The sequence below is a fragment of the Bufo gargarizans genome, chromosome 1, assembly GCF_014858855.1.
Source record: "Bufo gargarizans isolate SCDJY-AF-19 chromosome 1, ASM1485885v1, whole genome shotgun sequence".
Lineage (NCBI taxonomy): Eukaryota > Metazoa > Chordata > Amphibia > Anura > Bufonidae > Bufo > Bufo gargarizans.
Window position 1 is genome coordinate 656,993,771 of NC_058080.1, and position 16,770 is coordinate 657,010,540.

The following is a 16,770-nucleotide window of genomic DNA, read 5'->3' on the forward strand; positions in this document are numbered from 1 at the left end:
CCCATTTGAGCCATTATCTGAAATCCCTTTAAGATTACTGTCATTCTTCCTTGTTGCTATTACTACAGCAAGAAGAGTGGGCGAAATACAGGCTTTTTCATGTAGACCTCCCTAAATGTTAGAATGTCATTTCTCCAAAAGGACTAAAAACGAATTCAACCCGATCAGTTGCGGCTTCATGGGCAGAATCAGCAGATGTCTTGCTTGAACAAATATGCCAGGCAACCAGCTGGTCTTCACCTTCTACTTTTTTTCGACATTATTAGTTAGAGGTGTTAAAAAATAAGGACTTATCATTTTCACGCAGAGTGTTATCTGCAGTGGTCCCACCCTAGTTAATTCATTTCTCTGTTATTCCTCCTGTGAATCCGTGTCGCTGTGGAGGCGTATGGAAAGATTACAATTACTTACCGATAATTGTTTTTTCCTCTAGCCTCCCTCCACAGTGGCACAGGAAATTTTCCCCCCACATTTATGTGATAATCTGATGCCATATGCTGGTATTTTTGTTATTTGAAAAATAGATAAATAACATTCTGTTGCATCCATTTTAGAGTTTCTCGGTTATTTACTGGAGCAGGTAACGGGAGGGGGCTATTTAAAGATCTCCACATTTCCTGTCCTTGGGGGAGGCAGGGTAACCCTCCTGTGAATCCGTGCCGCTGTGGAGGCTAGAGGAAAAACCAATTAACAATCTTCCCAGACTGGACACTTTTCCAGTGACAGGACCACACGGCACTATAATGATTTATAATGCTGTGTGTCCCTGCTCGACCTCAGCTGTAATGATTTTGTACTCACATAATGCGGTCAGTAGAAATCGCTACAGTTCGGGGGGGACAGGGACACACAGCATTAAAAATCATTATAATGCTGTGCGGGTTCAATATGGGAAATCCCACTCCCACACAGGGTGAACACATTCGTCTTAAATCCTTATATATAGAGGTCTAGGCTAGTGTCAATTAGCAGTAATCGGCATGCGTCACGATGTACGGGCACCCTAATTATCAGTTCTGCACTAATTGAAAGGTTGTGATATTTATTGTAGAAAATGGTTGATGTGTTGGAAGTACAAATTGAAAGAGGTCCTGTCTGCTCTAAGAAATATTTGCATTCACCATAAAATAACAAGTCTATTGCACAGCATAGTAGCAGTTCCAATTAGAGAACGTAGGACGCACACAACGTGGTGCACGCCCTGTCCTCATTAGTGGCCGTACATGGAGAAGGAAGGAGACACTGCCGGCCACTGCCACTAATTAAAATGTGAAGCGGACTCAGAAAGGTAAGGAGGAGAATGGTGCAACACACAAGCGGAAGGTTCTGCTTGTGTCTGATGATGTGCACCGTGGCCAACCAGCAGCATAGAGGAACATTGTGGTTAATGCAACTCTCATTAACCCCAATGCTACCATTATGTGAGATGAATGATGGGGGTCACTTATTAACGTGAGACACATGCAGTTATTATTTAATTAATACCTCCCTGTGCCTCACATTAATAGTAAGTAACCCCATCATGCACATCCTCACATAATGGGAAACTTGCCATTAATGTAAGATTCTTTACAATTAATATACGGAACATGGTAGTCAAAATGGATAAAATTATGTGCCTCACCTCAAGACCAAGTAACTCCGGACATACCCATAATTTCACCAAGGCAGCCCCCCTGATGTTATCATCAGAGAATTTCATGCTCCGATGCACTCCCTTGCCTTGTGCTGGATCGCACAGGGCCAGCGATCTTTTATTTACAATAACACACTGCCAAGCAGAGGCTTCCGCCCAGCAGTGTGTTTGGTGACATCACCGGCTCTGACGGGCAGGCTTTAGCGCTGTTCTAGCGGTTTTACAGACTAGGATATAACGCTAAAGCCCGCCCATTAGTGCTGGTGACATCACCGGGCTCACTGCTGGGCGAAAGCCTCCGCCCCATGGAGAGCCCGGTACGTCAACGGAACTCCAGAAAATGCCTTTGTCCTGCCTGATTCAGCGCAAGGCAAAGGAGAGAATCGGAGCATGAACTGCTCTGATGCTCAAGTCAGGGGGGCTGCCTGGGTGAAAATGGGGGTATGTCTGGGTTCAGCACTGAACCCGGACAACCCCTTTAACCCTATGTTGCCCATTATGTACCACCTTGCACATTAAATGTACCAGCATATGAGAGGTGTTGTCAGCAATACGGAATACACTCCACTGTGGGACAATCCCGTGCTACCGGAGTTCCTCTCTTTATCTGATTTTGGGGCATGGAAAAGGAAGGGTATTCTGAGGTTGGGCCACCTTCTGGAAGATGAAAACTTCATGTCCTTCGCCAGACTGCAGGAGGTATATGAATTGCCTAGAACCCACTTCTATAAGTACCTTTAGGTGAGACACGCATACAACTCCACATTTAGGGGTCCGACTGTGGTGGCAGGGAGAGATGCCGCATTGCACCAGATTCTGTCCAGGGGGCGAAGAGAGGTATGATCTCCTGTATATACAAGCTGTTGCTCAACAAGTTTTTACTGTTACATCCGCTGGCGGCTAGGGGTAAATGGGAAAAAGATGTTGGCGAGCTAACAGATGACCAATGGTCTGACATACTGGAGGCGATACCTCTCTCTTCCTTGAGTGAAGGGTGTAAACTCTCGCAGCTGTTCATTGTCCACAGGGTCTACAAGACACCGTTTTTTTTTGTTCCGCATTGGTTTTAGACCGACGGCTGAATGTCCGAGGTGCTCTGTGGATTCTGCAGATTTGTTGCATATGATGTGGACGTGCGAGAGGCTAGGGAGATACTGGGAGATTGCAACTCAGAGTATACAGGACGTTTACAAGGTACGGATACCGCCTGACCCTAGAGTGTGTGTGTTGGGGTATGTCTCTGAACTGGCCACTAGTCAGGTACATAAAATAGCAATAGGTAGAGTGCTATATGTTGCTAGAAAGTTAATCGCCTTGCATTGGATACAGACAGCGCCGCCCACCTTAGGCGAATTCTTAAGTACAGTTGACACGATGTTAAGTTATGAGCGGCTGGTGTACCAGAAGCGTGGCTGCCCAGCAAAATTTGAGAAACTATGGGAACTGTGGCTGTCGTTTCGATGTCTGAATAGAAATGTTTAGCAGTATGCCTTTGTAATTTCCATGCTAAAGTGGGGTGGGAGGGGAAGGGTAGGGGGTATAGGTTAAAATTTGAGTGCTACCTACGGTTTGGTAACCAGACTGCTGTCAGCCTTATGAGAAATATGTCTCTGTGTCATCTTTGCTTGTGATCTGTACAACAGTGTATTTACATTGTAAATGCTCAATAAAAAAGATCTGATTCAAAAAAAAATGTACCAGCATAAGAAGTTCAGCAAACATTTTTTTGTTGGAAAAATATTTATTTGGTATGTATTATGGTGCTACTATACTTGATGAAATCCAAGTTCAAATTCAGGTATCATCACTACAATAATGTAAGTGCAGCATTTACATTTGTTTACAAATAGTCAGCGTTTTTCAAACCAGCACCTGGATCTGAATACCACCTGCTGTTTCTTTTTTGTTTGAGGTGGTGGCATGCATTCAGTTTAAATCTTCGACTGACACCAGTCATATCTTGTTTGAGAAGCTGTGGCAGTTACAGGGAAAGAGCTACAGCAGAAAGGACATGCTCCCTGAGAAAGTACACTCCCCCCCAAGCAGCCAGTCTGATATAAATCTAGCAGAGTAATGAATGAGGAGATCTCTGGATCCATGTGAGGTACAGGGCTGGTTCTAGGCTTGTTAGAAAGAGGCTGCCATGCATTATATGATGTCTTATTTACATCAAACATGGCTTAACCCTTTAAAGGTCAACTAAACCTTTGTTGAAAAAAAATGAAGAGGCAGAAGTGCTGCTCAGAGTACTCTCTCCCTTCGACAAACGTCTCTGAAGCATGGATCGGGGCAGTCTCAGTATGCAAGAGTCATGCTGTCTTCTGCCTACTATGATTTTGTGTAATGGATCGTCCAAGATAATTAAAAATCTCAGACAAGACCCCAAATTGTCAAAAAAAACAAAAAACACAAATATAATAAAAACAACGCTATAATTTTCTACAACGCCATTCTCTGTGCCTCCAGTCCTACAATCACTCCTGTTTACCAACTGCAGTGGTGGCGTGCTGTACACCCGCATGTCACAGTGACATGTAACCGCTGTAGCCAATTACTTTCCTCAATGGTAGACCGCTGTGGACAGGGATTGGCTGTAGTGGTCATGTACCGTATACGGGAACGACAGCGCTGCACTGGACTGGTGAAACAGAGAACATCGCTGCAAATAATAAGTAGAAGACCATTTTTTCTTTTAATTCAGACCATTCAGTGGCTTCTCTAAGACTTTAATTATCTCAGACAGCCCCTTTAAAATTGCCAATAAAAACATTACTGCGCGCTAAAGGTCTTTCTAGCTGTAGTGTGAGCCCCGGGAAGGTGGGGGATTGTGTGAAGAACCTAAGAAATGAAATACAATAAGGACATGATAAATGGGACCATATGTGGCCCCCTAGGACAAATCATTATTAGCTGCAACTGAAAATCTGACCCAACTATCCCAAAACAGACCTAAAGACACACTATGCAATAGAAAAAATGTAAAATTATGCCAAAGTAAAACGAAACAAAAATGTTAGGGCCTATAAGACCCCATGGGACCCCACTGAATGTTTGAAATAAATAGTTCTTTTTTTAGAAATCGACAGTGTCGATGTATAGTATTTTGTGGAAAGATCATTGATTTTAATGAGGCCTATGTATTGCTTTATGTTCCCTGCAGTGTTGCTTTCTGTGGCATACACCAAAAGATGGAATGAACCTCCCTCAGTCAGCTACTACCATTATTTCGTTCATATATAGGGATGTGATCAGCTCCTGGACCATCACCAGCTCTCATTGCGGCTTTAGTGTTACTTTTTTTTTGCTTGTTGTTTTCGTTTCACGGCCTGCTTCAGTTCACCGTTTTGAGGTTCAAACACATCATAAAATATCTGATCAGCCACAGAATGCTGTCGAATGTACAGCAGGTCCTCCACAGGGTAGATGTCATCCTTCCCTGACCAGACGGTCAGGCTGTACCTGCAATGAGTCAATGTTATTCGTCATCAGTCTCTGCACTAAAATTCACCATTAATTAACATGACTTTTATGATCAGTTTTAATAAATCTCCAATGGCTACACAAATTGTCTATTTGGTGAACTGAGCCTTCTGAAGGCTTTGAGGTTTTTCATAGCAAAGTTCAAGCACAGCCTGTGGCACGGCTCCGTAGTAATACAGTGAATCACCCACAGGCTGCAATGTTAAATCATTGCAGTGTATGGGAGAAGCAACTAGATGATCACATGTTTAAGTCCCCTTAGGAACACATGTGTACGACCCATGCAGGATCGCAGGCTGTCAAGTACACAGCCTGCATGCCACTTCACACAGAAGGATGCCATGCGGTTAAGGACTATTGCACACGACCGTATGGCTTTTTCAGTGTTTTACGGTCCGCAAAAAATGGATCTGCCAAAAATATGGATGACATCCGTGTGCATTCCGTTTTTTGCAGAACGGAACATCTGGCCTCTAATAGAACAGTACTATCCTTGTCGGTTATGAAGACAATAAATTCATATGCATACGGAGTAAATTCAGTTTTTGTGTGGACCCATTGAAATTAATGGTTCCGTATATGGAACGCAAAAAACGGAGCGTAAATGAAAAAAAAACACGTTTGTGTGCATGAGGCCTAAGTCTACTAAGAAAACAAACCAGACCAAACATGGTAAGGGTTCAGGAGATGGTTAACAAAAGTAGATTGGGAACCCATGTAGGGGGTCACCAGGATGGCTATAACCCATCCAGGAAACAGGATATTGGGTATTCTCATAAAGGGACAGCAGAACTTCGGCTGAATCCTACAACTTATAATTATAAAAAAAATCTTAGAAGAGAGACATAAACCCAGCTCATTAGATCTATTAAATCCAAATATAGATCCAAAGGTTAGGCAAGAGAGATGAAGAAAGAAAAATGGGAGACTACAATAGATGGCAAATAGAACTGATGGCACATATAGCAGGCAGTCAAGCAATGGGCAGTTCACCTGAGGTATACAGGTCCTTCTAAAAAAATTTGCATATTGTGATCAAGTTAATTATTTTCTGTAATGTACTGATAAACATTAGACTTTCATATATTTTAGATTCATTACACACAACTGAAGTAGTTCAAGCCTTTTATTGTTTTAATATTGATGATTTGGCATACAGCTCATGAAAACCCAAATTTCCTATCTAAAAAAATTAGCATATTTCATCCGACCAATAAAAGAAAAGTGTTTTTAATACAAAAAAAGTCAACCTTCAAATAATTATGTTCAGTTATGCACTCAATACTTGGTCGGGAATCCTTTTGCAGAAATGACTGCTTCAATGCGGCGTGGCATGGAGGCAATCAGCCTGTGGCACTGCTGAGATGGTATGGAGGCCCAGGATGCTTCGATAGCGGCCTTAAGCTCATCCAGAGTGTTGGGTCTTGCATCTCTCAACTTTCTCTTCCCAATGTCCCACAGATTCTCTATGGGGTTCAGGTCAGGAGAGTTGGCAGGCCAATAGAGCACAGTGATACCATGGTCAGTAAACCATTTACCAGTGGTTTTGGCACTGTGAGCAGGTGCCAGGTCGTGCTGAAAAATGAAATCTTCATCTCCATAAAGCTTTTTAGCAGATGGAAGCATGAAGTGCTCCAAAATCTCCTGATAGCTAGCTGCATTGACCCTGCCCTTGATAAAACACAGTGGACCAACACCAGCAGCTGACATGGCACCCCAGACCATCACTGACTGTGGGTACTTGACACTGGACTTCAGGCATTTTGGCATTTCCCTCTCCCCAGTCTTCCTCCAGACTCTGGCACCTTGATTTCCAAATGACATGCAAAATTTGCTTTCATCCGAAAAAAGTACTTTGGACCACTGAGCAACAGTCCAGTGCTGCTTCTCTGTAGCCTAGGTCAGGCGCTTCTGCCGCTGTTTCTGGTTCAAAAGTGGCTTGACCTGGGGAATGCGGCACCTGTAGCCCATTTCCTGCACACGCCTGTACACAGTGGCTCTGGATGTTTCTACTCCAGACTCAGTCCACTGCTTCCGCAGGTCCCCCAAGGTCTGGAATCGGTCCTTCTCCACAATCTTCCTCAGGGTCCGGTCACCTCTTCTCGTTGTGCAGCGTTTTCTGCCACACTTTTCCTTCCCACAGACTTCCCACTGAGGTGCCTTGATACAGCACTCTGGGAACAGCCTATTCGTTCAGAAATTTCTTTCTGTGTCTTACCCTCTTGCTTGAGGGTGTCAATGATGGCCTTCTGGACAGCAGTCAGGTCGGCAGTCTTACCCATGATTGCGGTTTTGAGTAATGAACCAGGCTGGGAGTTTTTAAAAGCCTCAGGAATCTTTTGCAGGTGTTTAGAGTTAATTAGTTGATTCAGATAATTAGGTTAATAGCTCGTTTAGAGAACCTTTTCATGATATGCAAAATTTTTTAGATAGGAATTTGGGGTTTTCATGAGCTACATGCCAAAATCATCAATATTAAAACAATAAAAGGCTTGAACTACTTCAGTTGGTGTGTAATGAATCTAAAATATATGAAAGTCTAATGTTTATCAGTACATTACAGAAAATAATGAACTTTATCACAATATGCTAATTTTTTTAGAAGGACCTGTACAAGCCACTAAGAGACCCAGTAATCAGTGATGCAAGAAAATGAGATGTGGTCATCAATCCTCTCCGGCAACCTAAAGGTCCATTGTGACTCTTTTCTCCTAACCAATTGTTGTAAAAGGTCTGTTTTACTGTATGGGGAATGCCAAAAAAACAAAATCCATAAAACTGTGGCAGAATTGCATGTTTTTTCAATCCCACTCCATTTAGATTTTTATTACAGCTTCCAACTAGATAGTATGCAATATAAAACAATGTCATTAAAAAGTACAACCTTTCCTGCAAAAAACAAGCCCTCATACAGCTATAAGAAACGGAAAAATAAAAATGCTACGGCTTCGGGAATGCAGAGAGTAAAAATAATGTAAATCTGTTTAGAGATGGCAGGCCTTAATATAAACTGAATGATTCCACAAAGTGTGCACCATTCAGAGACCTACGACTATTGTTCTCCAGCTTCTTGGACAAGGAACATATAAAAAGGTACAGCCCCACGTGGCAGATATGCTGCAGGTTTTTCGTACCGGACTTCTGGTGGGAAAATTTGCATTTTACAGTAGCAAGGACGATACTAAAAAAATCTTATCCGTGAGCAGTAAATGTTCTCAACAAATCTGCACATAACTTGACATGCAGTGTAGTTTTAAATCTGTAACATGTCAATTTATGCCATGAATTTTTTACGTCGATTTCTCCATTTCCAGTGAAATCTGTGGCAAATCAGTGCCAAAAATTGGCATGCAACTTATTCATGATGGATTTTTCCAATACAAAATACTTCATCTGTAGATATATACCCTAAAGGTTCCACTGCATAAAGAACACAACTAAAAACATACCACCAACCTAAATACCAGGTTTGTCTTCATATACAAAAATGTTATTACATTAGTATTGTCACAAAAAAAATCTACACTTTTTTTGAGTTCCTTTCATAATCATTTTTGGATCAGTGACCCCAGGTTAGCTGCGCTGTGTACTGGTATACTTAGGTATTCTGAAATCAACCTCCTGTGCCACCAGATCTCACTGCTCCACTACTGTAAACTGTGGATCATCGATGGCCAACTTTTACACAAAGTCTCATTTGTATTACAGAAGGGCGATAATTTGCATAGGTTTTTTAATGGCACTTCTGAAGCGGAAAAAAAAACCTGACAAAAATTAGCACAAAATTTGCTTTCTATTAATATGGATGAATTTCTTCACTGTGGACAAAGATACAATTTGCTGCCCTAGTCTCCTGTCTCTATACCCTAGCTGGCACAATGGTTTGCAAAGAAAAAGAATAGGGGTTAGTCAGCACATCCCAATGGCCCAGGTGCACGTCCCCATGGCTGAAAGCACAATAACAAACAATGCAACAGCACAATAATATAAATATAATAGTGCCATACTCACTATAAAAAATGTAATAATGCTAATGCTACGTTATAATGCCTCATTTACAATTCAGTGTTCGGTCAGTGATTTGTGAGCCAAAACCTTGTGCGGGTCCAAACACAGAACAGGTGCAGATCTTTCCCTTATGTCTGTGGAGGCTCCAATCCTGGTTTAGGTTCACAATCACTGATGGAAATCACTGATCAAAACAATGACGTGTGAATGAGGCTTAAATGAGAGATTCTTGGCAAACACATTTTGTACAAAATCATTTGTGCCTGTCTGCCAACGAGAAGGCGATCTCTTTAGGACAGGAACCTACACTAAATACTACCTCCGCTGGTGCCATACTGGCCTCCATTAAATTCAGGTTCCACATGCATACTGAGCCCACACTGTATTATACCTCTTTTGGTGCCACAATGGCCTTTATTAAATTCAGGGAATGCAGTTACATGTGGAACCTGAATTCCCTGAATTTAATGGAGGCCAGTATGGCACCAGAGGTAGAATTTAGTGTAGGTTCCTGTCCTAAAGAGATCGCCTTCTCGTTGGCGGACAGGCACAAATGATTTTGTACAAAATGTATTTGCCAAGAATCTCACATTTATCATGTAGCAATAGCACATTTTCTATAGTGAGTATGGCACAGTCGTTTGTTAACCCCCACCATAACACCATGTACCTGGGACGTAGGCCCCTAGCCCCACCCCTGAATACAGACAGATGCAAACAGTGCAGGCAAACATGTGGCGAGATATGATCATCCAAAAATATGCATCAACATTATTTTACCTGTCTGACGTCTGCAGCAGCCACTGCAGCTGAGGCCACGACTGTCGCACTAAAGCTGCTCTGACTGGGAAGGTCACAAGCTGGCTCAGATCCTTACATATCTTCTCCATTTCTCTCACCATCTCCCAGCTGTAGCCTTAAAACCAAGTTTAATACAAGAAATTACAAATACTGTCCATAGCTTCAGCCACATAATGAAGTGTGAAGGCTGTAAAGCCGGGATCTGTCCACAATATACATAACTTTCTTCGATAGATTACCATAAAGGAACTAAGGAAATTGTGCAGATCAAATGCGTCTTGTACCACTCATGTTCCCTCCACGTGTCTAACATTAACGTATCAGCAGGGATGTGGAGTCTAATAATCAGTAATATATTTACTATAGTAAATCACAGTACTTCTCAAGGTTTTCATCACTATAATGTCATATTTTTACTACAACTCCACAGCCTTAGGCTACTTTAAACACTTGCGGTAAAGTGATCTGGCAAGCAGTTTCGTCGCCGGAACTGCCTGCCGGATCCGTCAAAACGTATGCCAACTGATGGCATTTGTAAGACTGATCAGGTCCCTGATCCGTCTTAGAATTGCATTGAAATGCCGGATCCGTCTTTCCGGTGTCATCCGGAGAAACTGATCCGGCATTTATTTTTTTTCACCTTTTTTTTCAGTCTGCGCATGACGGATCCGGCATTCCACTATTTTGAATACATTCCAAGTGTTCAGTTTTTTTTGGGCCGGGGGTAAAATCGTAGCATGCTGCGGTTTTCTCTCTGTCCTGATCAGTCAAATAGACTGAACTGAAGACATCCTGATGCATCCTGAACGGATTGCTCTCCATTCAGAACGCATGGGGATAAAACTGATCAGTTCTTTTCCGGTATAGAGCCCCTAGGATGGAACTCTATGCCGGAAATGAAAAACCCTAGTGTGAAAGCACCCTTATATAAATACATATGGTGGTGCCTGAAAGTTTGTAAATACTTTGTGAACACAAGTGGTTCTATCAAAGAAAGAATGGTTAATGAAGAATAAAGTTAAGTTTTGGAAGGTCAAAGTCCTGGCCTTAAAAGGGTTGTCCAAGGGAACCTGTTTCGGCCAACAAGGTATCTGAGCTGCAGATGGCATATTACAGAGAAGGAGGAGCTGAGCAGATTTATAGATTTGAGGGAAAAGATTCAGTAAAACTTGAATGTCTTCTTGCTCTGGACTTTGAAGTCGAGGAGGTGGTTCTATCAGTGATTGACAGCTGTCTCTGTATAGAGGGAAAACTGTAAAACACTGATAGGACCTCCTCCTTGACTTCAAAGCCCAAAACAAGAAGACATTCAAATGAATGAAACACAAGTTTTAATGAATATTTTCCCACAAAACGAAATATCAATCTGCTCAGTTCCTTCTGCTCTGTAACATGTTGCTGGCAGGGTTTATTGCATTTCCACGGTGACAGGTTCCCTTTAAGTGATGGCCTATCCTTGGGATAGGCCATCTCTAGCTGACAGGTGGCAGTCTGACACAGTTGATCAGCTGGTCTGTACAGCTCCATTGTCCATGGGAACAGCGCCGTAGTAAGTAAGCTCCCGCCGTTACAATGTCAACAGTGCTGTGTAGCTCTGGTGCTGATGTCTGTCAATGGAGTTACACAGACCACAGGATCGGCAGGTGTGCGAAGTGCTGCACCCACGCCAATCAGCTAGCAATGATCTATCCTACCCTGGACCAGCACCTATAATATAATAGAAAATTTGTGGAAGGACCTGAAGCGAGCAGTTCACGGGAGGAAACCCACCAACATCACAGAGCTGATCTGTTTTGCATGGAGGAATGGGTAAAATTCTCGCAAGTCGACGTTTGATGTTCAATCAATTTGGTTATCTTTATCTACTTTTAAGACATGTGAGAATCAGATTCATGAAGAAATATAGAAAATTCTGAAGAGTTCACAAACTCAAGTACCACTGTATGTAATATATATATGCAGCACTCCAGATTAGTGATGAAAAAGTGGATGGTTTATTCACCCATCTAGCTAGGTGGTGAATAAACCATCCACTTTTTTCATCACTAATCTGGAGTGCTGCCTTTTTTCTTCTTTATATATTTGGGCCCTTGCTTTTTATATATATATATATATATATATATATATATATATATATGTGTGTGTGTGTGTGTGTGTGTGTGTATGTGTGTATATATATATATATATATATATATATATATATATATATATATATATATACACACATACATATACACACACACACACACACACACACACACACACACCAAATTGTTTCCACTCCTGACATGCCTGTTTTAATAGCTTCATGTATTTCCCATGTAATAACAATTTTGGGGCATCTATTCTTATGACTCTATGTTGTACCATTCCTTTATTTATTTCTACTAGAAGTTATGAATGAATTGCTAGCAGTCTGCAGTAAGGGTACAGAGGGGAGGTGACCAGGTGAGGGGTGTCCTTGCACATTCTGACAATGGCAGCACTGATTAGATAGAATGAGTCTGTGCAGGTACACCCCCCCCAACTGGTTACAACCCCCCTATACCCTAACTGCAGACTGCTAGGAATTCATTTATAACTTCTAGTAGAAATAATAAAGGAATGACACAACATAGAGTCATAAGAATAGATGTTCTAGAATCGTTATTACATGGGGGATGCATGAAGCCATTATAACAGGCATGTCAGGAGTGGTGACCGGTCCTCTTTAGAGAGGATGTGCTTTCAGCTTTTCAGTGGTTACATTGTGGAAGTATTGCAAGAAAATTTAGACTAAAACCTTCAGAATCACAGGTGCATATTCATGAAGCAAACATAATTACAAAAAAACAAAATGGCTGCACACAATTGTATATGCAAACAATAGAGCTAAAGAATGGGGGTCATTCTAGTTAAAAGTGGTACAATACCGACTATAAATAAGTAATGGAAGCTCTTAGCGCACATACGTGTCGGGCCCACCTACCAAGCGTCAAGGTGGCTTCCGCAGATGGGTCCCTATCACTAAAGATACTGCCTTCCATTACTCATTTATAGTCGGTATTGTACCACTTTTAACTAGAATGACCCCCATTCTTTAGCTTTATTGTTTGCATATACAATGGTGTGCAGCCATTTTGTTTTTTTGTACATTGTGGAAGTAGACAGCCAGAGGATGGATCGGTTCATTCACCAGGTTTATTTTATTTAAAAAAATAAAACCACAACTAATTTAACCCCCTTCCCCCACCCCATATAAGGCCTCTTTCACAAGAGTGAGTTTTCCATCCAGGTGCGTGAAGTAAACACAGATGCAATGCGTTTTTTAATGATGGTTGCTAGGAGACATAGTTTGTAATTCTTCCGTTTCTTTTCCCACACGCTTTAAAAACGCATAAAATTGCACTCGCGCAGAAAAAAACTGAAACACTGAACGGAATTACAGACATAACGGACTGAACCATCAGTTTTTTCCTAAACAGACCCACACAATCCGTATCGTTTATGTGAAAGAGGCCTAAAAGTCTATACAGATTACATGTGGTCTTCAATTTTTGGGGGCCCATTCACACGGCAGTTTTTGCCATGGTGTCCACACACCATGCTGGCGCAGTCCGAGCTTTTAACTATTGGCCCTCAAATGTCAGAACTACCTCCCATTGAAAACAATGTAAGGCAAATAGCAGGCGACTGCCGGAATTTTGGTGCAGTGTGCGTGCCAAAATTCCAGGGACAAAATCCACCATGTGAAAGGTCCCTTTCGCGGCATCTCATTCATTTCAATGGATGTGCCTATTTTGTCGTACTCTCCAGCTACAACACGAGACGCCAGACTGATGTCATACACAGGTGAAATCGGGGATCTACATTCTCAGATCACATTATTAGTCTGCATGTGATTAGAGGAAGAATTCTGTGAAAGTTTCATTAACCAGCAAGTTGGCAATGTTGATAATTAAAGTCATGGATAAGTGTGTGTAGTTACAGTTACAATTTCAAAGATAAGGCTATATATTTCATATAACACTTTAGTAAGGTGGGATGGCTTGTTTAGCCGTTAAGGGGTACCTGGGGACAACCCCTTTATAGTCTTCAGATTCTGGTAGTTAGACCAGTGGATAACATAGTTAAAAGACTTATGCACGAATGGGGAGTGTTTTGGCATCCTCCCCCTCACAGTTAGGGTGCATTCACACGACCGTAAGTGTTTTGCGGTAAGTGTTTGCAAAACATGGATACTGGCCGTGTACGTTCCGTATTTTGCGGATCGTACATGGCCGGCGCTATATAGAAAATGCCTATTCTTGCTCTATATGCGGGGCTGTGAAAAGGAAGAATGGATGGGGACAGCACACAATGTGCTGTCTGCATCTTTTGCGGCCCCATTGAAATTAATGGGTCCACAACTGCAGACCCAGAATTATGGTTGTGTGTATTCACCCTTAGAAAGACCTTTAAAGGGCTTCTGTCACTCACCCGCCCCCCCCCCCCCCCCCCCCTCAAACAACAATTTTCAGTATTGGCAGGGGAGCATGATGGCTGCTTGAAAGCTTAGCAGCGTTTTTAGCTAGACAATATGGCCATGAGCACCCTGAAACAGAGCTCTAAAGCCACCCCAAATCAAAGAATGTCGAAAAGGAATAAAAAAGAAGCACCAAAGTTCCTTACAGAGTTCTTTCCGCCACACACGGCAGGTAGCAATGGCGGCCGCCCTGAATCCAGCGCTACCCGTATGACGCAGACTAAGCAGGACAGACAGGGCGCTGAAGAAGACACCTCAAAAGAACTGTCGGGTTCTCCAACTAGCTCGCCAGAATCTCCATCTGACCGGCATGGCACCAGCCCGCCAGACCCGGCCCAATACTCGTCCTCCTTACTGAGCTCAGAGGTAGGACATAAGCTAAAGAGTAGTGTTGATCGAGCACCATAGTGCTCGGGGGCTCAGGCCGAACACGTCAGGATGCTCGGGTGCTCTACCAAGCACCCGAGTATAATGGAAGTCAATGGGAGAACCCGAGCATTAAACCAGGCACCCCCTGCTCTGAAGAAGGGAGGGAGTCTGGTTCATAGGAAAAGGTAAAAAATTTAAGGAAACGCCACCGAAATGGTTCGGGAACAGCATGGGGAGAATGTCTAGATGCATCTTGGACTCCCAGGTCGCTGCTGGGAACGATGTTGCCCGAGCAGTGCGCCACTTTTACAGACTGACAATAATACGCACAAAACCAAAGATAAAATCAATTTTAGAGGAAAAATTGTTAGGAAACATTCTTTCCTGTATATTTACTTGTAAACAAAGTGCAAGTGCTGCCAAAAATTACAAGAAAGAGGCACTCCAAAACAACCTGTATATCACATAAAGGAGGGCCTCATTTACATTGTGGTACAATTGTTCAGGTAGTGGGACTCCTACACTCAAAGCCTTTGCAAGTGAAAGGGCTGCCAAAAATTACAAGGAACCGGCACTACAATACACCCTTTGTTACACATAAAGGAGGGCATCATACACAGCCTGAAAAATTATGATTGATGGCCTGCTGGTAACCCTCAAAAACATTTGGAGCAAGGGCCTGCTGATCTGACCATCTAAGACATTACGGGGGAGGGCCTGCTGCCGCTTTGGTGACTCTAGATAACCTGGGGCCGAACGCACATCCCCGTGACGGCGACGATCCATTCGGATGTCTGGCCTATCAACTTTTGATGTTATTGTCAGCGCAAACCATGGTGACTACATGTAACAGGGAATCAGGGTTCGATTTCGGAGAGGGAGCCTGAGAAACAGCTACGGCTATCACATCCAAGCAAGGTAGCATGCGCGCAAATTACCTATTAGCTATAATTGGGTGAGGGCCTGCAGGTGAGCTGACCCTGTAAAAGATTGTAGGTGAAAGCCTGCTGGTGAGCTGACCCTGTAAAAGATTGTAGGTGAAAGCCTGCTGGTGAGCTGACCCTGTAAAACATTATATACGAGGGCCTGCTGGTGAGCTGACCCTGTAAAACATTATATGCGAAGGGCATATATGAGAGGGCATTATATGCGCTGAATAAGCATGGTGGAAGAGGAGAAGGAGGATGAGAAAAGGAAGATTCAAGAATATACCCTTGTTTGTGGTGGAAGGGGTGCATGGGAATACAGTGTATTCAGTACATTATAAACAACACATTTAAAGTGCTTTTATGTTCATCAGCGTTCCTCTGGTGGCATTGAAAAGTCATGGTCAATCCAGGCCTTGTTCATTTTTATAAGAGAGTCAACCTGTCAGCATTTTCAGTTGACAGGCGGATACGCTTATCTTTTATAATGCCACCAGCAGCACTAAAAACCCACTCAGACAAAACGATGGTGGCAGGGCAGGGCAGGCTAGCATCTCCAGGGTTCAGAGCGCCAGTTCGTGCCACGTGTCCAGCTTGGACACCCAGTAGTTGTAAGTCACTGAGGGATCATTGAGGATGCTGACACGGTCTGCTATGTACTCCTTCACCATCTTCCAAAATTGTTCCCTTCTTGTGACACTAGGCCGTGCATCAGGGTGAGGGTGCTGGCGGGGTGTCATTAAACTGTTCCAGGCTTTGGAGAGTGTTTCCCTGCCTCTGTTGGAACGGCTGTGTGTTCCCCTTGTCTCCTCCTCGGTTAGCCAAGGAACTACAGACTCTGCTACCTGCATTGTCTGATGGAAATTTTTGGAGCAATTTTTCAACAAGGATCTTCTGGTATTGCACCATTTTGCTTGTCCTCTGCACCAGAGGAATGAGAGATGAGAAGTTCTCTTTGTAGCGGGGGTCGAGAAGGGTGAACAACCAGTAATCCGTGTTGTCTAAAATGCATATAACGCACAGGTCGCGGGAAAGGCAGCCTAATA

At 42.9% G+C, this 16,770-nt stretch overlaps 1 protein-coding gene across 1 annotated transcript in view; it reads right to left on the reverse strand.

Moving 5' to 3' along the window:
* Positions 1 to 3,372: 3,372 nt before the first annotated feature.
* Positions 3,373 to 16,770, reverse strand: part of FAM151B (family with sequence similarity 151 member B) — a 67,824-nt gene continuing 54,426 nt past the window's right edge. The window contains exons 5-6 of the mRNA XM_044291692.1: positions 9,905 to 10,040; positions 3,373 to 5,095 (exon numbers count right to left, since the gene is read on the reverse strand). Coding sequence (XP_044147627.1) covers positions 4,927 to 5,095; positions 9,905 to 10,040 — 305 coding nt within the window. The 3' untranslated portion in view covers positions 3,373 to 4,926. The remainder of the gene's footprint in view (positions 5,096 to 9,904; positions 10,041 to 16,770) is intronic.